Here is a 24727-nt window from a genome sequence, read left to right as displayed (position 1 = left end):
CAGAGGTCAGAGGGAGCTGAATTTTTTTTTTGTAGATCTGGAGAAATCTCAGGGTGCCCAGAGAGGAACTGTGGTATTGTATGAGGAAGTCTGGAGTGGCAGAGAAGTATGTTAGAGCGGTGCAGGACATGTATGAGGACTGTAAGACAGTGATGAGGTGTGCTGTAGGTGTGACAGAGGAGTTCAAGGTGGAGGTGGGACTGCATCAGGGATCAGCTCTGAGCCCCTTCTTGTTCGATTTGGTGATGGACAGGCTGACAGACGAGGTTAGACAGGAATCTCCAAAGACTATGATGTTGGCAGATGACATTGTGATCTTCAGTGAGAACAGGGCTAGAAGTAAAGGTGTACAAAACTGGTAAGACCAGCGATGTTGTTTGGCCTAGAGACAGTGTCACTGAGGAAAAGACAGGAGACAGAGCCGGAGGTAGCAGAGATGAAGATGCTGGGGTACTCTTTGGGAGTGACCAGGATGGATAGGATCAGGAATGAGTGCATCACTTCTGGTGGTTGAAGAATTGTGCAGTATTATTACACATGCAATAGCTGATGACACTTGAATATTTTTTTATCTGGTTCTCAACTTGTGTGGTTTTTTTCAGTCTTAGAGAGTATATAATTTGTATATTCTTAATTGGCCTATCTCTTTTCTTTTGTTTACTTTTGTGTTATTTGCTACAAATGAATCTGGGGCACAGTCATCTTGTTGTCCATCGAACCCTGATTTTATGTGCAATGACAATTAAATTTCATTCATTCATTCATTTTTTACCGAATGTGACTTTCACTCACCTATCTTTAATGGAGCTATTGAAAAGGTTGACGAACCAGACAAGTGAATACTGGTACATTGGGTCAATGTCGGTCAGATCTGCAATGCTAAAGAAAAGTACTGAAGCGTGTTTGGCAATGGGTCTGTAACCTTCTCTTGCGATAGCTATACTGATCTCTGTCTTCTCTGCAATCTGGAAAATACATGAACAGTATGAAGTTAGATAACCATTTAAGAGACCTGTTGGATTGATATGTCAGATTCCCTGTAAGTAGAAAACATAAGTTATTCATGTATTGTCCACACCTCCTGTTTCTTGGATATCTCATCAGATTTGATCTTTGCTTCATCTAGAACCTTAATGGCGCTTTCATCCTCCAGGATATTTCCTTTTGAGGCCTGCAGTGTTTCCAGGATCTTGTCCTCAATTTCCTTTAGCTGTCTCTTATTGTCAGCTGACTGCACAATTGCATCATTCCTTTGCTTTTCTACTTCTGGACTGCAAAGGAACCACATCAAAATTACTTCACAACTGAAGTAATACGAAGTACAGTTGTAGCAAAGTGGTCTTCTTATGACCATTACCTCTCCTTTGCAACCACAATCCCCAGCAGCTGGTCCTCCAGTCCCTCTGGTGTGATCATGAAATTAAGGAGGCACACCTTCGTGGCCACCTCTGGTAAGTAGTGAGGATTCCTCATTTTTGTGGTCATGTACAAACGGAAAGTAGGTGCATACTCAATGATATTCTCACCCAACCTGATGCATTCCACACCACCTAGGTGAAAGAAGAGTGACTGGATTTAGAACTTCAGTTTCAGTTTCAATTCTCAATTGCTGTCATGCTAGAAATATCTTAGTCTGCACCTTGTTTGAAAATTTGCTTAAGAAGTAGAGGTTCCAGTGATGGGTCCAGGTCTTCTCCGACATTTTCCAGCAGCAACGGTGTTCCAAACTGTATGCAGTTCTCCAATGTTCTCATGAAATTTGCATCTGTAGGTTTTACCACGTTCATATTGTTTTCTTTCTCTGAATTCTTCACCCAATTGTTGGCCTGACCCTGTGGATCAATCATCAATGGCCTAGAAGAATACAAATATTAAATTGAACAAAGCTCGCTGAGGAGTCTTTCAAATGTTTCAACCAAAATCTTTTGTAGTAAATTCGGTATGATTTCACAAAATTCTCATCCATGCACACTCACCATCTACGTGAGTTACTGATAATGACACCATTGTCAACAGAGAAAGTGTCACTTGGAAGACCAGCAATGTTCCAGGCCCTGATCTTAATGGGATCTCCCAGGATCTTACTGAGAGAGAAGTCATCTGATGATGGAATATTCTTAGACTAAAGTTGTCAATGAAAAGAAAGAATAAGGGTGATTAAATATGTCTGAACGAAATGAGGGGGACAAAACAAGAGCAAGGTTCAGGAGGAATTACTTGGCAGATTGAGGTCCATGACTTGATGCAGTCTTGTCTAAAGGCGGCGGTGAAGGCCCCCAGGTAGGCAATGACACCAGCGGAAATGAGAATATCTCCGGTCAGATTGTCATATGTATTCTGCAGATCCTCTGCTGCTTTGGACCATCTACAGAGAGAGTTTAAGACAGTGAATGGTTTAATCTTGTGAGGTCTGCCGAAGAGTAAATTAACGTTTTGTGAGGCTAATCATGACCTCTTCTTCTCTCCACCTAGACCATTGATTAGTTTGACAGCCCTTGCCAGTTGGTCGGTACACTGTTGTTTCTTTTCTTCCAGGCTGGCCATCTCTTCTGCCTTCTGAACCTTCATTTCCTGAAGGTCAGCAAAACGTTTCTCAATATCGTCAAGCTCCTTTTTCTTCTCCTTCAGCAGGGCCATGGACTCAGCCACAGATATCTGAGCCTCTTGGCTTAGTTTTTGCTTTGGAGCCAATTCCTAAAGCCAAAGAGATAGGTTGTGATTGTTGAAGCACACATACAGGTATATCATGGTAAGAAAAGGTGAAAAAGCCATTAATACTGTACCTTCTGCTTTGCATCATATTCAACCATTGTCCTGATCCATGAGCAAAGGTTGGCTGCAGCAGAGGAGGATTCTGCCACAATTTTTGGTTCAAAGTTCTTATTACTGATGTAGTCATTCTTGAGCTTCTTTATAATGTCTTCCTGTAGTAAAAAAAAATAATAATTGCAGTTTCTCAGCAAAAAAACAAGCATGACTCATTAATAATGAATTATGAACGTTTTTTTTGACACTCACAGGAATATTATCCTTGTCAAGACCTTGAAGGTTTTTTCCAAAATTTGTGTCATTAAGTAGTTTCTTGCTTGGACCCCAGTAGTCAAGCATCTACATGAAAAGTAATATATACTGTATTATTCACTGTAATATCTTGCAATTTTGCTGCGAGTTGCATCAGGTTAAAAAAGGAGCATGTCACTGTATGAAGATATAAGATATTGTCTTACTTTTTTTCCAGGATTATCTGGGTCATCTACCCTTTCTGGCTTCAACCCCAGTATCACACAGACACCTGCCATCACAAGCTTCACAGCTGGAGGTGGGGATTTCATGGCCTTCATGACTGCAATTTGGGGGCCCTGAAACAGAGCATTCGGGTTAATTTACTCAAAAATTTAAATCATAAAGTAAGTGAAATAAACCTGATGCACTGAAGCAGTGTATTTAGAATGCTCACCTTCAAGTTCTCTAGAGCCTCTTTCCCTGCCTTCTCCACTGCCCTTTTTGCAGTATTCACTTCTTTGTCACATTCCTCCTTCAATTTCCCAGCCTTGTCGGCTTCTTTAGTTGCAACCTCCTCATCAGCACGCACAACTTTTCGTTTGGCTTCCACCTTTACGGTGTCCTCCTCAACTTGCTGAAAGCCATCACATTGAAGAAATACATTCAGTACATTCATATCTTCAGGTATATACATAACCCAGGTCTGATGACAGTATTTTCTTTTTTACCTTTGAAATCTTGCTGTTTTCTATAGCTGACAAGGCCAGTTCGGGCTGCAGTTTCTCAAGTTTTTGCTGCATTTCTGTGACCTGTTTAGAAACAAAACAGCATGTCAACATACTTAAAACTTTTACATTAAAGAAAACAAAACAAAACACAAATGATTTAAATTTAAGAAATATACCATTGATTCAGTGGTTTCTAGTTTTTCCAGACCATCCTTATACCTCTGTTGAGCATTCATGATAGCCTCTCTTTTCTGAGTGAGTAACTGACGGAATGTTTCAATCAACTCCAGGTAGGATGTGGGAGTCACATAATTATGGCGACCAAGTTCAACAAGAGCTCTGCAACACAATAAACAGTGTCATGAAGCTATTAAAAATGTCTTGCTATAAAATCAAATGGTCAACAGCTGCCTATCTGCCTGGCAGTTCACAGGTTTGCTGGAGCCTACATTAAGCAACTATGGGCAAAAGGCAGGATCAACCCTAGATGAGATGCAGGCTCATTGTGGGGCTCTTCAAAATATCAATACAAATGTCTTACCTATCTGAGAGATCTTTGACAGAGTTGTGGAATGTTTTGCAAATAGTTATGACGTCCTGCCTCTCATTACCCTTCATCTCCAGCTCACTTAGGAAACTGTTGGCTACTCGCTCAAGAGCCTCCTCTGGCCATGGCTGCCGGTGGGAAGGAGAAGATAGGATAGTGAGAATATGACCAACGGCAAGTATTCGGAAGCCTAAACCTCCTTGTGTTTAGAGATGTTTACCATCCCTTGTGTTTGGTCTCATAGTTTGTGCTGTACTGTCTGATGTACTGCCTGTGTTGTCCTGCCTGTGTTTCCTGCCTGTGTTATACTGCCTGTGTTGTACTGTCTGTGTTGTACTGTCTGTGTTGTACTGTCTGTGTTGTACTGCCTGTGTTGTACTGTCTGTGTTGTACTGCCTGTGTTGTACTGTCTGTGTTGTACTGCCCGTGTTGTACTGCTTGTGTTGTACTGCCTGTGTTGTACTGTCTGTGTTGTACCGCCTGTTGTACTGCCTGTTTACTGTGGGTCAGAGAGGACCGCAATTTCATCTGTGCTGTATGTCGTGCATATATTAATGATAGGAAGGAACTTTCCTTCCCCCCTCTTTATTTTCTTTGTAATCACTGATTAACATGCAGGACAATCTATTTATTGTAAACACTGAGGCATATTGTACTTTAATATCTTCCTACTGTATACTTTTTGTATATGTCCAGGAGAATATTTTACTATATTTATCTTTTTAAATCAAAATTATAAATTATCACACCACAATCCTAATCGTAATACAGTACCTGGAACCAGTCTACAGTACAGCAGTTAATTAGAGATGGAAACTGGCGCAGGCGTTGCCGAAATGTGTCTCCAATAGGACTAAAGGCCACAACAATGTGCAAGTTCTCTCTGCAGCGTGCAACAAAGAAGGCAAACAGAGCTAAAGGACTCAACTCCAAATCCTTATTACCAGCCTGGGCAATGGGACGCAATGTCTGAAGAAAGACAAACAGTAAAGGTGGCATGAAACTATTAGTCAATACAACCTTTATACGAGGCATTATTCATTGCACTTTGATCTAACTGTGGTGACAGCCTACTTCCATGATCTCTTGCTTTTCATCTGCAGCGAATAGATTGGGCACCTCCCCTGTGTTCAGAATACTGTCCACGTCTTCAAGGAAAGCCTCCTCTTTTATCTGAGTGTCAGTTAAAAGAAACACCATCTTCTGACCTTTCACTCCAGCATTTTTTAGCAGCATCTAAAGGATTAAGAAAGTGATAAACAATTTTCTTCTATGTGAATTTGCAAATGCATAAAAAAAAAAGCATAGAATAAAAAAAGCATGTAATGTATCAGATTTAGGATAGACTTCCAAAATATAGTTCTAACCTTAAGGTCATCTCGCCACTCAGGCATGCCATAGCTTTTAGAGATTTCAGGCTGGAAAAGGCTCATGTGGGCCATGGAGGTGGCCAGATGGGTAATGGACTGCCGTCCACTCCCTCCAACTCCCACCAGAAGAGCATTGCCTTTTGGCTGCTTCAATACACGGCTAATCCGGCACAAGTGCTCCAGGACATAGCTGTATAATAAAAAAACACTTTTACCCTGCTAAATAGGTATCCAAGACAATGTTGTAAAAACCTAATTTTATTGACTAATTGCTAAAAATGTAGAAACTTGATTTTATGTTTAACATTCTAAATGCACCTACTGTATACTATATCATATTTGTATGTATTTTGCATTATAAATAATAATTTTCAACATCAAACATTCTTTTAACCAATTTACAGCTTCCATCAATTTATGTATTATCATAGGCACTATAATATTGAATTGTCTTACCGGAAAATGACAAGATTCATGGTGTTCTTGTTCATCTTATTGTATTCCTGAAGACTTCCCTCCGCAACATTAGAAAATTCAATTATTGAGGGCACTTCAGCATATAAGCGATCATCATCCTCTACGTCAGGGTCCATGAAGTCACCAAACATAAGATTCTTCATGTCTTCCTCAACAAGCTGAGATTATAAAAAAAGTACAAAGAAATTTTTTTTAGGTTTCATTTTCACGTTTTCTATTTGTGCAGCACAAATACAGCTATGATTGTTCCACATACCAGTAGAAAATATACCATACCAAATATACAATACTTCAGTCAGTAAACGCTCTACTAGTGTACTATGATAATATTAAACAGAATACAAATGAATCTCGTCTTACCTCACTTCCTTCTTTCAAGTGATCAAACACCTCGTCAAAGGAAGCGTCAAAGTGGTATTCAACGATGGTCCGCATGAGCTGGTAGAGCCAGGCTCGATCATTGTCATCCACAAGTCGGTCATAGTAGACTCGGAAGACTTCGTGAACAAACAAACGAATCATTGTTTTCTTGCCCTCTAGAGAGTCTTTCTTCAGCAGCATGCACCCCTGGATAACACGTGAGAAGTCCCGCAGGTTGAAAGTGTAGTGAGACTTGGCTGGAGTTGGAAGCAGCTGCGACATGGCTTTCTGATAAACCTTTGACAATGAAAAGATACAAAGCGAATACTTTAACACTAGAAAAGCAAAGACATGTTTGATGAGATACTTTCTACCAGTAAATATACATTTATACATGTTATTCATGTTGTTAATCCATGCGTGTTGTTGGGCACTTACCTCCATTGTGGCCTCCACTATTTTTTCTCCAACAGCAAAATATTCATTTGGGAATTCATTTTTGGTGAGAGACAATGTCATCACGTTGTTAAAAATGTGAACCATGGTCTTATCACTGAATGAATTAATGCTAATAATGTTGAAGTGTCTAATAAAGCGGGACGTCACAGCATTCCTCCCACCACCGGGGGGACCCATAGCTGCAATAAGTAGGATGTCAATAAGGTTGATCTGTGAAACTTCCATCATGTCAAACCTGCCAGGTCATAAGAAAATATTTGTGTCTGTATACAAAATAATGTTTTCTCTTGTCTTGTGTAATAATTTATTTTCCTTTCTATTTTATCATAATAATGGATGAACCATACCAGTGCCCATGATCTATCAATTGCCGGAGGAGCTCTACGGGGGGTTGTGCCCCAAACACTTCCAATGCAGGCATATTCACATCATCTACAAAAATGACGCACTTCTTTCCAATTGGCGGTGCAAACACTCCCTTCCTCCTCTTATCCAACTTGGAAATGATGAGGTTCTGGGCGATGGAATGAATATACAATATAGTTAAATAACAAAAATATATTTTTATTGATTGTCTCTTTATTGGTTGTTTTGAATTGTTTTTGAATAATTATACGCTTACATGTCAAAGTAGTAACCATTTTTTTCTGCATGCATACCTGTGTCTGGTTAGCAGTTGTGCGAGCTGAAAAGTTAATAAAAAAAGGTAGATAACTATCTCTGTCCAGCTTATTCATCAACTTCTCCTTCACATAGACTGACTTCCCAGTGCCAGTAGGACCAACTAACAGAAGAGGTCTATACGGACAGAAAAAAGGTTTCAGGAAAACAGCTTTTTAAGTGAATTCATGCTAAGGTAAAGTAAGAATTGTCATTTCTAAATTTATAGATAGTAGAACAATACTGACATATCATGGCTGATAAAATGGTCCATCAAGTAGGTGTAGCGAACTGTGTCAATGGTGGGAACAATGACATCTTCAGGTTTGGTAGTTATGTTGTCAGGGTCTATTTGCTCAAGCACATTATTCCAGTGAACCCAACTGCCAGCTCCTTCAAACTATACAAATGATTAAAACAAATTTAACAAATGTGATTTTGACAAATGTGAAATACTGAGGAGTAATGGTCTTCCAAAGTACCTTATAGAAATAGTCATACACCAGGCCTTCCTCATCGATGGGACACTCCCATCTTTCTACATTTTTAGGGATTTGATATTCTCTTGACTCTCCTGACAAAATCTTCCTAATAAACACACTAAACTCCTCTCTGCTCTTTGTGTCACAGCTGCCACCGATAGACCAAACCATTGAGAAGGCAAAAGCTGCCTGTAATCACAAACAAAAGAAAAAATGGTCTGTATGCAACAACGTTCAAACATACTGTATACTTGGAGACGCAAATGTTAGTCCAAAATTTCAAAGTAAAATAAGAGCATAATATTCAATATTATTCGATAACAATAGTATTTTTTTTACCATGATCCAAATGCGAATATTTTTATCCCCAGGCTTTGTCTTTAAGGGTTCAGCGAGGATCACTTGAAACAGTCGACACAATGATATGATGGTGTTAGAGTCACTCGTAGAAACAACTTCCTGTGAAGAAAATCAGAATGAAGCATGGCAAAATTGAATGTAATTATATGAAAGCAGCATATTCAATAGGTATTTGTGTTTAACTTGTTTAGGGTCTTGGGTCACTCACTATACATGAGCTGCGCAGGTACTTGACGGCAGGTGGTACAAGCCAGTTGAAGAGGTCCAGCAGCAAAGAACGGAACTCTGGTTTTTGCAGAGCATCAGGAATAGTGTTCAACCAGGAATAAAATATGGGATCCAACCCCAGCTGAGATGGTTCCATGAAAATCATACCACACCGACTGACTGTGGCAGGCTGCAGTGGGAAAACAAGCAAATATAACAATCAGAAAAAAACTGGTAGTTTACTCATATCTAGCAAGTACCATCATCTCAAGAAAACAATAGTCATTTGAGAAATAATGATGAAAATTTAAGCTCCAAATATCAAACTTACTGAGGCCCGTGACAAATCATCTACTTCAAAAATCAAACTCATCGTATTGGACATCTGGATGATCTCTCCATTCATCAAGCACAGCTATGGATGGAGAGAGAGTAATTCAAAAAGTTAATTCAAGAGTGAAAAGTTTTCTTTAAAAATAGTATTTTTATTGTTACGTACCTTTTTGTTGTCGTCAAGCACTGTGTTCATACTCTCAATCCACAGTGTATCAATGGGACCATCAAACACCACCCATTTACGGTCTGGCGATTCATCAGATGCAAAGACTCTAAATGCATGGGCCACAATCCCATCACTCCACTGAGAAGGGAAATCAAAAAGTGAAAAGAATTAGAGAAATCACAGGTCATCTACTGCAATTTATGTACAGTATATACAAAGATCTTACATTTATTTATAATACAGAATAAATACAACCAGACACAATCACAGCTGTACCTCATGGGAAACCATGTCGAACTCTCCAAACAGCTGTCCCATGGTAATGGATTTTGGGTTCACTGTTTTGTAGCGGACTCTCTGCTCATCTCCATACTCTTTTTTATTCATGAGATTCAGGGTGTCAGCTAGAACTTGGAGTACTTCGGTCTTCCCAGCAATAGGCAGTCCAACCAACATGAAACTGTTGCGAAAAAAAAAAAATCTCCATTCAGTATCACATTTTAAATATCTCTTTCAAGACACTTTCAAATTATGTGACATAATGTATCACTGGAAACATGGATGTTTTTACAGAGGAATATAGTAAAACGTAAACCCAACGTACCCATGCCTAACTATCATCATCTCGTATGACTGGATCATTTTCTCCCAGAATACATCTGTAAGCTGCAAATTCTTTGCTTTACAGCACTCCTTAGCTGCCTCATTGAACAGCTGCCAGTGATATAAAAACATTGATTATACTGAACAAAATAATAAGGGTACAATTTCCTTTTTGACCAAAGAACAGGGAATTATATGAACATATCCGACCCTATAGTCAGCCTCAGGAAGGGTGATGCCAGGGAATAAGTCACGAATGATTCCATCAAAGAGTGGAAGATCATGGGAAAGAAACTTGGGCTTGTTAACATCCTTTATGGACCTCAGAACCTGGACATGACAACATACAGAAAATGTAAAAGGCTCAAAAACACAGGCACAGAGTTCAAAATAAAAGCAGAGTTACACTATGTACATGATAATTGCAAAAATATCATCCTAAATACCAGTTCGTCCTCGTTCACATCAGGAAAGCTGAGTTTAAGGTTTCCTGCAGCAACAAGTACAGCTTTGACAGCCCTCATACCATAATCATAATGGAATTGAGAAGACAGCTGCTCTGAACAGAGCTTGTAAGTTGTGACAATTTTCACTGATAGTGGTTTTGCATTGAGGAAGCCATTTGAATACAGAGAAATCTCTGCAATCAATGCATAGTTAGGGACCATCATGGCCACTGTCCGGAACAACACCTGCAAGGAGCCATGAAAGAAAACATTTCTTATGGTTTTACTACGAGCATGTTTCCACAAATGTTGGCCATTATCCATTTTTTGATCACAGGTTACTCAAATGTAAATGGATTCAAATACACCAGAATGTAAAAAGTGTTAATACCACTAAAATGATTTGAAGTTTATTGGAAATATAATTTCAACATTAAATTAAATACCTTGAGATTGTCTGGAAGTTCAGAACGGCCTGCATAACCAGGATTCATTGTAATGGACACAAAGCAGTTGGGATTTAGATTAAGCTGGGTCCCTTCAAAGTCAAATTTTTCTGCATGAATTTCAATGGCCCTTTGGATGCAAAGAATCTGCTGGGCCACGACAGACAGCACCTCAAGCTCAATACGGTTAAACTCATCAAAGCATGCCCACGCACCAGATGAAGCCAGTCCTTTGAAAAACTGTAATTGATTGCATCAAACATACAAGTCAACACAATGTTTTTTCTTTTAAAACTATTGTACAAGAATTATGAATATGAAATCTATAATTTGCAACTTTTACCTTGCTCATTGCAATATAGTCCAGGCCATCAGAACAGTTGAAAACAACACACTGCACAGCCAAAGCTTTGGCAAGATCTTTGGTGGTTTCAGTCTTTCCTGTCCCTGCTGGACCCTCAGGCGCTCCACCCAAATTTAGGAAAAATGCACCAATCTAAAACAAAAAGGAATTTTATTTAACCTTATTCAATTTGTGAAGTGATAATACTGAATTATTTAAGGTACAAATAAGAATAGCTTTTTGTTAGATATTTTACCAGAGTTCTGTAGCATCTGTCAGTCAGAGGAGTGATGACCAAACGTGGGGAGTTTCCCAAGTATTCATAAGCGTATTTTACATCACAATTTATTATTCGAACACGAACATTGTCTGTGCACCAGTAGTAACGAAGCTGGGATAGCCATTGAAAGTCTGTTCCACTTGATACACCTGTAAAAAGGACATTCGTTATTCAGCCACTTCTCTTCATCCTGTCCCCAAACTAAGTCATAGCTCAGTTACAGTCCAATCTGAATCACCATTCTGAATCAGCTCTGCAATCACATCCCTGGCATGGACATCAATTGTGACCAGTGCTCCCAAAGTGATACGTGTTTGTTTGGGCAAATTCCCTCTCACCATATCCACAATGTCATTCAGCTGACTCTGAAGAGTATCATAATATTTTCTTAAGCCCTACAAAAAATAAAAAGCCAATTACTATCATTATAGTTTTAGACAAAGGTGATACTGTTTGATTGCAAATTCATGTTAATTGATAGGAGTGAGACACATCACTACATTTTAATTCACTACAATTAATAAGCTAATAAGCTAAAGCCAAACTTTAAAAGACAATTGTAAAATTTACATCAGTTCCTTCTGAGAAGGCTTCCTGAACTTCCAGAGTCCAAAAAATCTGAGAGGTGCAGAGGACCACCTGCCCAGCCCATTCCTTGACCCAGGTGCTTCGTGGAGTCTCAGGATAGGCCTACAATTACAATAACACATATATTTTCACACGAAGAAACCCCATTAGACTCATACATAGCACAATGGTATTGGTTGAAAAAGCTCAGTGCTGTGTATTATTGAAGGTATGGAAACAGCCCTTTTACCTCTACAGAGTGGGCTATTTCATTTCTGACACTGCGAATCATCTCAGATTCTACCTCCACTAACCACTTCTCCACAGCTCCTTTGGCTGCAGCAGTGGAGATATTTTCAACTAGCTGGATGCGCTCTCCCTCACTACTATACATGCCCTGAAAAAAAAAACCCCAGTATACAATTATAAACAAGTCCACCAAAAATTGGTATCATGCAAAAATTACAAAATGTATGACTGCCTTACCTGGATATCCATATTAGGAAGGAAGTCCAGTTTGGAAATACCCTCAAAACACTTTTTCAGGTGGGGTTGCACTCGAGTTGGGTCTTTGGTCTCAGATAGAATTTCAAGCATTTCATCGTTGGACAAGAAAAAGAACCTAGCAAGAATGTTGGTAACTAGAATCAGAATATGTTCCATTGAATCATATATTTTGTGTTTTTAACAAAAAAAACAATTTGAGGAATGTTTTACCGAGGAAAACTAAGACGTTTCTTTTCCAGATATACATTCAGTCCTTTATGGATTTTTTCAAGCTGCTCATTTGATTCTTGTAGTTTCTCCAGCAAACCAGGTTGACCGGTCATTTCAAGAACCTACAATAACAAATAAGTTACAGAAATCTTTCCTTAGATTTTTGTTTTCACAATAATGTGATGGTTTGGGTTTGTTTTTTTAAATTACCCTAGGATCCTTAACGCAGTGGGCCATTATACTTTTCCAGGTTGTGTCAACTATTTTGAAAAGCCGTCCTTCTTCTGGAATCTGTTGCATGATGTCTTCAGAGGAGAATATGGTTTCCAAATAAAGCCACTGCATCTGTACTTTTAGCCATTCTTCAATGATGTCTTGTATAAGTATCAAACGCTCCTCCCATTCCTGAAATCACATTAACAGTTAAAGCTCTAGAGACTGGGAGCAGGCAGACTTAAAAAAAACTCCCTTCAACCCAGTAAAACTCATGCAAACAGCATTTATTTAGTCTTCCGTAGTTATGAGTAAACAATCAAAAACCGTCAAAGATTACCTTTATCCGAGTGCCAAAAGCTTTACTGATTGCTGAGCCCCTCATAGTCTGAACCTTAACAATCTGATCTTCTAGCATTGCCTGCATATCATCAACATTGTTCAAGATGGGAACTCCAGTCTCCCTGTAAAGTTGATAGGGGAAAGACAGACCAAGCCAAGAGTCCTCCATGGCTTGCAACTTGGTCTCCAGACTGAACTCCTTTACAGCACAGGCAGAGAAACAAAAGGATATAGCATTTAATAAATCAATTAATATTCAAGTTATACATTGTCAAATGTCGCCAAAGAAAGCAAACACAAAAAAATGGATCTTACTTTACTGGCAGAAGCACTGATGGACTCTAACTGTTCCAGATAAGGAGTCAGATCATGCTTGAGAACCGATCGTGCAGTAATACCGGTCTCAGGAGTGAGGTCAACTTCTATTAGCTCTTGAATCTTTTCCCTGTGGCGAGATCTGATGGCTGGATTACACAAGGCCATCAGTACAGGCCGATGCACCTGTGGACAAAAATACATTTATTCCACACAATGATTTAGTTTCAACAAACAAATACTGCAAGGCTTTCGCAATGTACCCTATTAAAATGAGTTACAGTACCTTAAACTTCGCAATCATTTTCAAAACAGCAGCGCACATGAGTGTTGCACTGCTTTCCAACTTTTGTTCTTTCATGGGTTTCCCAGTGAGGGTAGCGATCTGCTCCTGCACTTTTTTATCCTTTTTGTCCTTTTGTTGAAAAAACTTTTGCAACTTGAACAAATGAGTCTCCACACCCAGATCTGAGTCAAAGTTCTCACTATTTTGTTGATGAAGAGGATTATCCATCCATCTATTCACAGAAAAAGATATAAGGTTATCCTGAGCCAATGCCTTAACCTCAGCAATGCATTTATCAATCAAAATGTAGACCTGGTCTCTGTCTCTTGCCACTGCTTTACAAATGAAAAGAGCTTCTGGTAAGGGTCAACACTCTTTTTGAGTTCCTCTATTTGTGGGTAGGATGACCGGTCATGTTCAAAGAAAGCCTCCTCTTTGTTAATGGTGATGACGGTGTTTTCAGCATCCTTAAGATGATTTTGAATTGTTTTGATAGCCTCCAGATACTAGTCAAAAAAGAGAAAGAACATTTGTTTACATTTGAAAACCACATTTAGACAGGGTTTAATTGTTTTGGGGGTTTTTTTGTTCATCACTACTTGACACGTAACTCAGATATATGTATATATATATATATATATATATATATACATATATCCAATATGAAGCTACAGTGATCAGCATAACCCTGAAAAGTCTTTGTGCCAGCACCTAGTTTGCTGATGAATACAAATACTGTATTGTTTGTTTGATTTGTTTTATTTGAAGAAAAACTGAACAACAGTCTGTGGTATGTGTTCAGGAGTTTTTGAACGGATGTTTGGAAATCTGTGTACAGAGAACAGTAAGCAAATACTCTGTTCCTGACCATAAAGCCAAGGATGCTGCAGCCATATTTACCTTCATATTAAAAAAAATATTATTTATTTAACTTCATATTTATACTGAGATATTAGGGGCAATGATATTATTTTTTAACATGGTAAATGACTGACATAAAATCTTTTTTTTGTGCCTGACCTTCCCAACATCGCGCATATCAGAGTACTGTTGGAAATCTTCCGTACTGCCACTCAACATTTCAAACTTTGTCTTTAATCGATTTTTCTTATCAACCAATTCCTTCTGTCCCTTTTCCCTGGCAGCCAACATAAGCTGTAAAATAAAAAAAAAAAGGTGTTTTGAAACAGGTCTTTAAAAATTACCATGTTAGGCCATTTTCAGCAATCGTAAAAACAGTACCTCATCAGCACTCTTAAAGATATCAGGGATTTTCCGTGGCCATTTTGCAACAACACAGTTGAGCGCTCGATCGTCTTGCACAAAGATGTGGTGATCCATGAGGTAAAACAGTCTACAGTGGACTTTCTATAATGTCAAGTAAAAGTATATGTTATCGGGATTGATTTCATATTGCTGAAATTTAAACGCATTAATCATATGAATTGCAATAATTTTGTGCAACACATATTAACCTTAATTTGTTCTTCAAGTACTGCAAGTCGGTTTTCTTTAACATCTTTTGTGAATTCAGTTATATCAGACATTTCTGGTACATTCTCTGGTGTTTGCAATAACTTTCCTTTGATGGTCTCAAATTCAGAACAGATCCTTTGAACAGACACAAAAAGGTTGGTGAAAAAAAATTGTAATTTGAATAAACTACTACATATTTTGCTGATGAAAGTTACAATAAACTCACTCTAAATTTTCCTCACGATGGATGGTGGCTAGTTTCTCTAATATAAATTTGGCATAGCTGTTGGCTTTCTGGGCTAGCACTTGTTTCAGTTCCTCAAATTCCAGTTGGACCATTGTTAAGTGGACACCCATTGGGAGGCTCATAATCTCCTTTGACAGCACTAGGAACTCCTCTGCTTTCTTCAAAAAGTAGTGAGATTACATATTTACAGACAGCTGCTAGTAAAACTGGAAACAAAGCCAGAAAATAACTACAGTATGCACAGCATGAAATGTTTTGTTACCTGTCTATAGTCATCAAGAGAGTGGTCCTCTGATATGAATGTTTCCACTTGTGCCAGCGCATTTCCGTTGACTACCCAGTCAAACTTGTCAACTGTAAAATAAAAATGCACAGGTCAGCATATACATGTAAAATAACTCAGTGGGATGAGAATTGGAAATTACAGAATAATAGGATACCCCACCAAAGGTCTGGAAATGGCTGGCAGGTTCCTGCAGATTTTCGCACACAAGTTTCTTCAAAGTGACATGTGCCCAAGTGAGTACCTCATCAGGTACCTTGGCATCCATAAATGCTGATTTAGCTTGTCCCAAAAATGATTGGAGGGTTGGTACTTTCTGTCAATCACAAACAAAAATATGAAAAATGTGTACAAATATTTTTAGTTGTTTACTAAATGTACATAACCTCACCTGAAGTGTATTTGTGATAGCCTTTAGCATCTCAAAAAATGAAATTTCCAGATCTTCCAACGGTGGATACATTTTAATTTTCTCACCATCAAATGTCAAAGCCATGTGAATCAGGGGCATGAGGTGGCGATTGCTTGGATCAAACAGATTAACAAACTCCACAGTGCATTTCTCTAGCATGGCTTTTAACTAGAAATAAAAAAGAAAAGAAAATGTATAATTAGTTCAACATTTGGGGTGGCATGGTGGTGCAGTGGGTAGCGCTATTATCTCATAGCATTATGCTTTCAGGGGCAGGGTTTCGGAGGCAACGGTCTGAGCAGGGATGTCTATACCTCCCTTTCCCCAGACACACCTCACCCAGCTCTTCCAGGGCAATATTAGGGCATTCCAAAGCCAGTTAAGAGACAGTCTCTCCAGCATGTCCTAGGTCAGGGGTCACGGAATGGCGAACCGCGATCCAGATCTGGACTGCGTGATGGTCCTGTCCGGGCCCGTGGCCACTCCATGATATATTCACAAGAGTAGATTTTCTTGGCGCATTTTTACTGACAGTCGCGGCCACAGACGGCGGGCGCTGCTACTGCAGTTAACACTGTAGTAGCGCCACTCAGTTCAGCCAATCAGATCTTTTCTTTACCTGCTCTGTCAGTGGGTGCCACAGCCCGCTGCCACTGTGAGTTTACCGCTACAGGAGCACAGAGGAAGGGAGACAGTGAGGACAGCATCGCTCTAAACGAAGGGAGGTTAATGAATAAAACCGCTGGTTAACATTGAGTGTACGGAGAAATTATGTTTATTCCTCCGTCAAGTAGTTCAAAACTATTTTACCTCATATAGTCTGAACACGTAGCACTAATTAATTAATTAATAACGTGAAGCGCCGCTATGAAACAGAGCACAGAACTTTAGCTTAGAATTATCTCCTGAAGTCCGAGCTGAGGACAAAATGACCGTGAAAAATGCAAACGAATGTTCACTAAAGGCATGTTGGATTTTGGGGCAACATAAAACATCTTTGAGTGATGGGACGGTTGTGAATAAGTGCTTAAAAGGTGTTGTTGACACATTGTTTGAATGAAGACAGAAAGATTAGATGTGTGGAAAAACTCCCAATGTCAGCTACAACAGCAACCAGAAAATCAGAAATATTAACAGCTTGATGCAGCTATTCAGAGAGCACCATGCATTTCTGTGGCCATTGATGAGTTGTAGTTTTTGTGTGTGTGTCAGGTTCCTTCACAAAGATAAGGAGCTCTTTGCCACAACGAAACACACACAAGAGGAGAGGACATACATGCAGCAATAAACGATGCTGACAAAGTCCAGTGGTATCTTTCACCACACATGAGAGACCACCACAAGGTGACTATCACCACCACAAGGTTAGTTGTGTACAAGTAAATGACTGGCAGGCCACATGCCCCTTTCTCTCATGAAGAAAGTTCTGTTTGCATTTTTCCCCTGAAAGAGACTGTTTTTATTTATGCTTTCTGAACATGTTAATGGTTTTTTACTTGAAGTTTAGGCCTTCAGTTCTTTAGGCTGGGACGTCTTTAATTTATGAGAAAAAGGATTATTCAGCTCTTCTTTCACGTAAAAAATAAATAAAATAAATTCTGAGGTTTGTGTGTTCTTCAATCTAACATAAAGGCTTGAAATTTATTTTCCTGAGTCTACTTTATTTATGGTGAGGTAAAAGAGCTAGCTGTGCACTCAGTTAAACATATCCTGCCCTGAAAATGTCTAATAGATGATAATGTGGGCATAGGGACCGGCTATAAGACACAAACTGGACTTGGGTTCGGACCTTTTACTAAGAGGAACGTTTTATAACCGGACCTCCGTGACTTTTAATTGAACACCCCTGTCCTAGGTCTTCCCTGGTCGTCCTCCCAGCAGCAGCCCTAGAAGTTTCTCTCTGGTGACTGAACTCCTCACAATCATTTCGACAACTTGTATCCAGGATCTTGTCATTTTTGTCATGAGTCAAAGCTCAATACCATAGATGAAAGTACGAACGCAGATTGTCCACTAAACAGAGATTTGTCTTTCGACTTAACTTCTTCACCATGGCAGTCCTATAGAATCTCTGCAACTGCTGCACTGATCCATCTGTCAACCTTACGCTCTGTCCTTCCCTAACTCAAGCCCAGTATGGTGCTTGCGCGATAGCGGGTGAAATTACGATCCTCAACTTTGTTCGTCTCATAGGGGTTTTTAAACTGCTCCTGGTCTGGCCCACCACCCAGGACTTGTTTGCCATGGGAGACCCCATCTTAAACAGTGCCCCCAACAACAATAGCGCTCCTTGGATAATTTTGGGACTCAAACTCCCACACTATCAGCAGATGGCAGCCCAAATGAACTGCCCCCCCCACCCCAACACACACACTCGCGCGCGCACACACACACACACACACACACACACACACACACACACACACACACACACACACACCCGGATGAGCTAGTGGAGGTAACTGGAGAGAGTGAAGTTTGATAAAAGATGAATAAAGATGATGATGGATGGATGGATGGATGGATGAATGGATGAATGGATGAATGGATGGATGGATGGATGGATGGATGGATGAGTGGGTGGTCTCTGTGTGAAGATGGAATTCAAAACAAAATCAGTTTTATCTTACCTGGTTCGAGATGAGAACAGATGCACATTTATGCAAGGAGTTGAGTTTTGCCTTTTTCATGCGACAGAAGTGCTTATTTTTGAATAGGTGGACAATTGTATTGAACCAGGTATTCATGAGACTATCCTCTGTTGTTTTGCAATCTTCACCTATTTTGGCCTGCAATTTCTTGCATTCCATGGATCCTGAAGACCTGTACCAACAGAGTGTTGAATAAAGAAGAAACCAAATTAAAAATTAATTAAAGCTGTAATGTTTAAATGGCCCTTACACTGTGTACTGGGGAGTGCATGCATCTCGTTTAACAACATTGTTACAGCCCGCTTCAAAGCGGTGATGTGTTGTAATTGTCAGTGTTTGTAATTTCGCCCGTTGTCCGTTAGTCCCCCAAATATCTTCGCAACTGTTGCAGATAGAAAGCTGAAGCAAAAGCACATTACTCAGGCGGCAAAGGGGATGTAAATGAGATGATGACCTTGACCTTGAAAACTAGGTCAAAATCAACTTTTAACTTTTCTGCACTCTGGAACTGGATAACATAGAAAGACGAGGGAGAAGGCCAATGTAAGACCATAGATGAAAGCACTAGGTTTCATCTATGGTCAGTAGGTCAGAGCACTAGCTTTAATCTTTGACATATGCAAGTAGGTCAGGGTAAAATTCTGAATTCAGGGGTGTCGCGGGATGTTGCAGTCTGACTGCATTGGTTCTTGTTAAACTTGTTACATCTGTGTGGGTAGAGACATTTGATTGTAAGTACAAGTTTAACACACAATGCATTATTACATTTGTCAGGTAGTATAATCACTGTTTGTGGCCTTTTTGGTTTTTTGTGTCAAAAACAAATATATTCTAGGTGTGAATTATTGTAAAGGTAGGAACTTGAACAGTACCATGAACAAGGACAATTTAACAACTTGTTATAGCCTAGCCTCGCCTAGCCCAATAATCCAGCGGGTTGTTGGGGTACCAAAGATGATCTGCATTTATCATCTTGGGCAATTCCAGGTTGAATGCATTGAGGACAAATTACATAAATGTGTTGTAATGTTCCATTACTGATATATATTTAACCTTTACTGCTGAACAAATTTATGGATTAGTGATTTTAGTCTATGAACTTGAAATATGTAAAATATGAAAACAGCCGTGTCCTCCAGACCACCATAAAGAGCCAAATTTCAGTTTTTAATAGGTCATGTTACATTCATGTGTGTCCATACCTGCAGTCTGAAAGGTCAGCCAGGACCATTGTGGAAAATGTCCGGTGACAAAGGTCCAAGATAGCCTGCATTACAGGATGAATAGTGTTCAAATTTTTTGCAATTTCACTGTGGTTTCTGATGAAATCCTTATGCCAACTGTGGTAGAAATCTAAACCCCTGAAAAAGATTGGCATGTGTTAAATTCAATTAATACACATGGCAATGTTTGATAAAAAATTTGTGAAAATTATAGAATCATTTATTAACACATTCAATATTTTAGACAACACACTGGCACGTTTAATTTTTTGTTTTTTTTGTTTCCTGATTTCTCCGTGTTCCCAAGCTTCCTCCCACCTCCAAAAACAAGCACTTCAAGTTAATTGGTCGGTCCCAAATTGACTGTAGGTGAGTGTGTGAGTGTGTATTTGTCCCTGTCTCTGTGTGGCTCCGCAGTGCACTGGCGTTGCGCCCAGAGTTTCCCCTTCCTGACGCCCTCAGCAGGCTGGGATAGGCTCCAACTTCCCGCAACCCACCACAGCAGATTAAGCAGTCGAAAACGAATGGATGAATAAATGATACATGAATAAGTCCTTTACACATTTGACACTCACTCTTCATTGGCTTCCTCTTCTGAAATATCTTCGCTGTCTGCCTTTATTACATTATTCACTGCAGGAAAATTTTACCTGATTAGAAATGGTTCATCTACAGTCGATGCAATGCACAGAAAAACACATATGCAAGCAAACATTGGTTTTCGAACGCTTTGGACATCGATCAAATCGTTTTTTTTGTCAAAATTTGGAACGCGAACGCGAAACAAACGCAGTGACATCCATCCTCCTCCTCCTCTCCAACATTCACGTATGCTAACTGCTCACCACCACAAAGGTAAAAATTCTCATCTTTATTGTTCTCATGCTTTAACTGTAATGTGCTTTTTACTTTAGTTTACTGTATTCGATAATTTTTCACTGAATTTGCGTTCCATTGCCTATGGTACGAGTTACGGTACCATAAACTTCTAAAGACGAGGGTAACTCGTATCGGAATCTGCGTGGTGAATGATAAGCGGAACAAAATACGTTTTTCTCTTCTTTATTGAGCCGGAATCCGCTACGCTCACCTGAACACACAATTGAACACTGGCACATTACGCATATCGCACTCAACAGAACAAGAGCATTATATTTACATGCAAACACTTCCGGGTACAACAGGAAGTCCCAAAATAAGAGTGTCACAGGATAGTACTTAACACTTTCTTTCTCGTGTTTGCTCCCTTCTTTTACATTTCTTCGATGTTTCCTTACTATACAATTTGATATATAAATGACATTATGAAATAACATATAGTACGTGGATACAGCAGCAGAAAATGGATGGATATTATGTTGAAAAAAGGTAGTTTTCTAGCGTCTTGGAACGGATTAAGACCATTTACATTATTTGTAATGGGAAAAATGTTTTTGGAATTCGAACAAATTGGTATTCGAACAGCCTTTCGGAACGAATTGTGGTCGGAAACCGAGGTTTGCCTGTACTGTGTAAATAAATATTATAACAGCAATTAGCAGGGCACCTAAGCGGTTGTAAAGTGTTTTGTCATGATTGTCACTGATCTCTGAATGGACTTCCTCAAGTAATATCTTTGACTCTTCACTCTTTGTCATGTCCAAGTTTACTCGATGATCAATGCTGCCCCACATATTTTCTGAGATTCGAGCAATATCACGTTTTCCTGCATATTCTTTTAGTTGCTGGACGGCCTGTAAATAGAGCCAATATGATACACAGACTTAAAATACAGGTTTGTTTCTTCCTTTACTTTTCTTTCTCATTTTTCATAATACAAAGAAAACATACCTGACGCTGTCTTTTAATATTTGTTTCCTGTAAAGCATTCACACACACGCACACACACACACACACACGCACACGCACGCACACGCACGCACACAGACACAAACACCATCAAATTTTGCAATTATATTGTGTGTGATACTTAAAATCCAAATCTAAGTGGGAAAAAAAAATCACCTCTTCTAGGGGCTTTTGTATTATTTCAAGAGACAGGCTTAAGGGTGTGTTACGTTTGGCACGTTTGTAGTCTTCTTCTGCTTTGTAAGACCTGTGATAATTAAGGAAACAAAATGTCACCCTGGAGGAAATCCAAATATCTGTAGAGCAACAAGGGAGAGGCACAGTGGGTATCACTGTTGCCTCACGACAAGCAGGTTCTCGGTGAAATTTTGTTCGGTGCAGTTTGTGTGGGTTCTCTGCAGCTCCTACCACAAAGACATGCAGCTTAGATGAATTGGTCACACCAACTTCTCATAGGTGTGAGTGTGAGCGTGTGTGTTTGTGTTTGTCTTGTCCAGGCTGAAATCTGCCTTTAACCCATAGCCAGCTGGTATGTGCTTCAGCATACCCATTAACCACAAGGCAAGTTAAATTTTTAGTTCATATTGCCACATAAAATCTGTTATAATTGCACTTCTCCCTCTGTCCGTGGGCATGTCTGTAACAAATGCCAGAGATCAAAGCACGAGCTGTATGATGTAACAAAGGACTGTAGAGAGTACAAGTACAATAAAGTACAATATAGGGTTAGGGTTAGTGAACTATCCCTAACCCTAGCCCAAGGGTTTTGGCCTTGATTTACTATGATATTTTTCACTCATGAAATTTGTTCGCCAAAACTTACAAAACTTGAGAAAGTTCATGCTGACGTGCTTGCAGTCTAAGGTCCCTGATCAGTCTACTTTTCAATATTCCACAATCCACTACTTCATAAAAATGAACAGTTGTCTGTCCTGTTTGTGCTTCATCACTTTGTTTGCTTTCAGACTGCTGCTCTGTGTGAAGGCCAGATCTACTCTGGCTCCATAGTTTTCTTTTTAATGATTTAGTATTTGCCTGAGAAGAGTTAATGGCCTCTTTTCTAGTTTCGGTAGGCTGCATTCTTTATTGTTTCTCAATTCAGGTCTTAAGTTTGAGGGTACACTGTATATATCACACATAATTCTTTAGAAGTCAGACATCAAAGCCATACTTCTCAAAAACGTATGGGTATGGATCTATGACATCATTCTCCATTACTTTTTGCTGGGGAGCACAAAGTGAAGATGAAATCAAAGATAAAAGAAAATTCATAACATTTTATCTGTATGTGTGTGTCAATATAACCAAAGAGGTTAAATACCAATGGCGGACTCAGGCAAAATTTGGATTGGAGTACGAGTACCGATCCTTCCCCCAGAAAGACTGCATATCGCAAGACGGAAATCTTCTGTGAAAACTCTGAAAAAAAGTCTTTGTTAACTCTGAAATGAGGGAAACACTTCTGGCTCTCAACGGGAGCGGACATCTCTCTTCTGTCTCCTGTTGTCGCTATCTCTCTAACTCATACTCACAGTGCATATGTAGTACTCTTCTTTGGTAAGAAACCATACTGATGCTCACAAAGGCTTATTTCTGCCCTTAGTTTAGCTTCAACTACTCTTTCCCATGGCTTCATTGTATGTCTCATCAGCTTTATTTCTCTGTAGTTGCCACAGCTCTGCACATCTCCCTTGTTCTTAAAAATGGGCACCAGCACACTTCTCCATTGCTCAGGCATCTTCTGACTATCTAAGATCCTGTTGAACAACCCAGTCAGAAACTCTACTGCCACCTCTCCTAGACACTTCCTTACCTCCACAGGTTTATCATCAGGACAGACTGCCTTTCCACTCTTCATCCTCTTCAGAGCCCTCCTCACTTCATCATGACTAATCTTTGTTACTTCCTGGTCCACCACACCCACCTCTTTGTTCTCTCTCATTTTCCTCGTTCATCAACTCTTCAAAAACTCTTTCCATCTTCCCATCACACTACTGGCACCTGTCAATAGACTTCCATCCCTATCCTTAATCACTCTAACCTGCTGCACGTCCTTCCCATCTCTGTCTCTCTGTTATGCCAACCTGTATAGATCAATTTCTCCCTCCTTACTGTCCAACCTAGCATACAAGTCATCATAAGCCCCTTGTTTGGCCTTTGCTACCTCTACCTTCACCTTACGCTGCATCTCCCTGTACTCCTGTCTACTCTCCTCAGTCCTCTCAGTGTCCCATTTCTTAGCTAACCTCTTTCCCTGTATACACTCCTGTACCTCCTCATTCCACCACCAAGTCTCCTTATCTACTCTCCTTGTCATCTGGAAGCATCTCCTGACCACCCAGGACCTGTCTTAACTCCTTCCTAATGGTCATGCAACACTCTTCCTTTTTCAGCTTCCACCATTTTGTCCTCTGCCTTTGCCCTAGTTAATCATCCTCACCACCAGAGTCAACCTGCCCACCACCATCCTATGCTTTTTGGCTACACTCTCACCTACCACTACTTTGCAGTCACTGATCTCCTTTGGATTACACCGTCTATACAAGATGTAGTCTATCTGTGTAGATAGACTACCTCCCCTCTTATAGGTCACCCTATGTTCCTGCCTCTTCTGGAAGAAAGTAGTCACTATAGCCATTCCCATCGTTTTTGCAAAGTCAACTACCATATGTCCTTCTGTATTCCTCTCCTGGATACCAAACCTGCCCATCACCTCCTCATCACCTCTGTTTCCTGCACTAACATGTCCATTGAAGTCTGCACCAATGACAACTCTCTCACTTGTAGGTATGCTCTGTATTACTTCATCAAAGTCCAACCAGAATTTCACCTTGTCCAGCTCACATCCTACCTGTGGAGCATACCCACTAACAA

General features: G+C 39.7%; 1 protein-coding gene across 1 annotated transcript in view; it reads right to left on the bottom strand.

Annotated features, from left to right (window-relative positions):
- Positions 1-24727, bottom strand: part of LOC137592200 (dynein axonemal heavy chain 12-like) — a 54527-nt gene that overhangs the window by 5427 nt on the left and 24373 nt on the right. The window contains exons 8-61 of the mRNA XM_068310217.1: positions 19985-20143; positions 18762-18954; positions 16111-16299; positions 15882-16035; positions 15699-15790; positions 15416-15594; positions 15189-15324; positions 14956-15081; positions 14734-14868; positions 14026-14219; positions 13714-13945; positions 13428-13613; positions 13111-13311; positions 12768-12962; positions 12558-12679; positions 12327-12462; positions 12091-12237; positions 11844-11963; positions 11512-11668; positions 11250-11422; positions 10994-11146; positions 10651-10890; positions 10205-10450; positions 9969-10088; positions 9760-9869; positions 9432-9615; positions 9153-9293; positions 8985-9068; positions 8655-8843; positions 8426-8545; positions 8087-8275; positions 7853-8004; positions 7604-7742; positions 7292-7458; positions 6924-7179; positions 6486-6782; positions 6105-6283; positions 5646-5838; positions 5353-5514; positions 5053-5247; positions 4273-4406; positions 3908-4070; positions 3732-3812; positions 3458-3637; positions 3228-3359; positions 3015-3108; positions 2784-2920; positions 2453-2694; positions 2218-2365; positions 1977-2122; positions 1640-1854; positions 1358-1550; positions 1079-1271; positions 793-965 (exon numbers count right to left, since the gene is read on the bottom strand). Of these exons, the coding sequence (XP_068166318.1) occupies positions 793-965; positions 1079-1271; positions 1358-1550; positions 1640-1854; positions 1977-2122; positions 2218-2365; positions 2453-2694; positions 2784-2920; positions 3015-3108; positions 3228-3359; positions 3458-3637; positions 3732-3812; positions 3908-4070; positions 4273-4406; positions 5053-5247; positions 5353-5514; positions 5646-5838; positions 6105-6283; positions 6486-6782; positions 6924-7179; positions 7292-7458; positions 7604-7742; positions 7853-8004; positions 8087-8275; positions 8426-8545; positions 8655-8843; positions 8985-9068; positions 9153-9293; positions 9432-9615; positions 9760-9869; positions 9969-10088; positions 10205-10450; positions 10651-10890; positions 10994-11146; positions 11250-11422; positions 11512-11668; positions 11844-11963; positions 12091-12237; positions 12327-12462; positions 12558-12679; positions 12768-12962; positions 13111-13311; positions 13428-13613; positions 13714-13945; positions 14026-14219; positions 14734-14868; positions 14956-15081; positions 15189-15324; positions 15416-15594; positions 15699-15790; positions 15882-16035; positions 16111-16299; positions 18762-18954; positions 19985-20143 (8973 nt within the window). The remainder of the gene's footprint in view (positions 1-792; positions 966-1078; positions 1272-1357; positions 1551-1639; positions 1855-1976; positions 2123-2217; positions 2366-2452; positions 2695-2783; positions 2921-3014; positions 3109-3227; positions 3360-3457; positions 3638-3731; positions 3813-3907; positions 4071-4272; positions 4407-5052; positions 5248-5352; positions 5515-5645; positions 5839-6104; positions 6284-6485; positions 6783-6923; positions 7180-7291; positions 7459-7603; positions 7743-7852; positions 8005-8086; positions 8276-8425; positions 8546-8654; positions 8844-8984; positions 9069-9152; positions 9294-9431; positions 9616-9759; positions 9870-9968; positions 10089-10204; positions 10451-10650; positions 10891-10993; positions 11147-11249; positions 11423-11511; positions 11669-11843; positions 11964-12090; positions 12238-12326; positions 12463-12557; positions 12680-12767; positions 12963-13110; positions 13312-13427; positions 13614-13713; positions 13946-14025; positions 14220-14733; positions 14869-14955; positions 15082-15188; positions 15325-15415; positions 15595-15698; positions 15791-15881; positions 16036-16110; positions 16300-18761; positions 18955-19984; positions 20144-24727) is intronic.

The sequence above is a fragment of the Antennarius striatus genome, chromosome 1 (genome assembly GCF_040054535.1).
Source record: "Antennarius striatus isolate MH-2024 chromosome 1, ASM4005453v1, whole genome shotgun sequence".
NCBI classification, from domain to species: domain Eukaryota; kingdom Metazoa; phylum Chordata; class Actinopteri; order Lophiiformes; family Antennariidae; genus Antennarius; species Antennarius striatus.
This window is presented reverse-complemented; position numbering and strand designations above follow the sequence as displayed.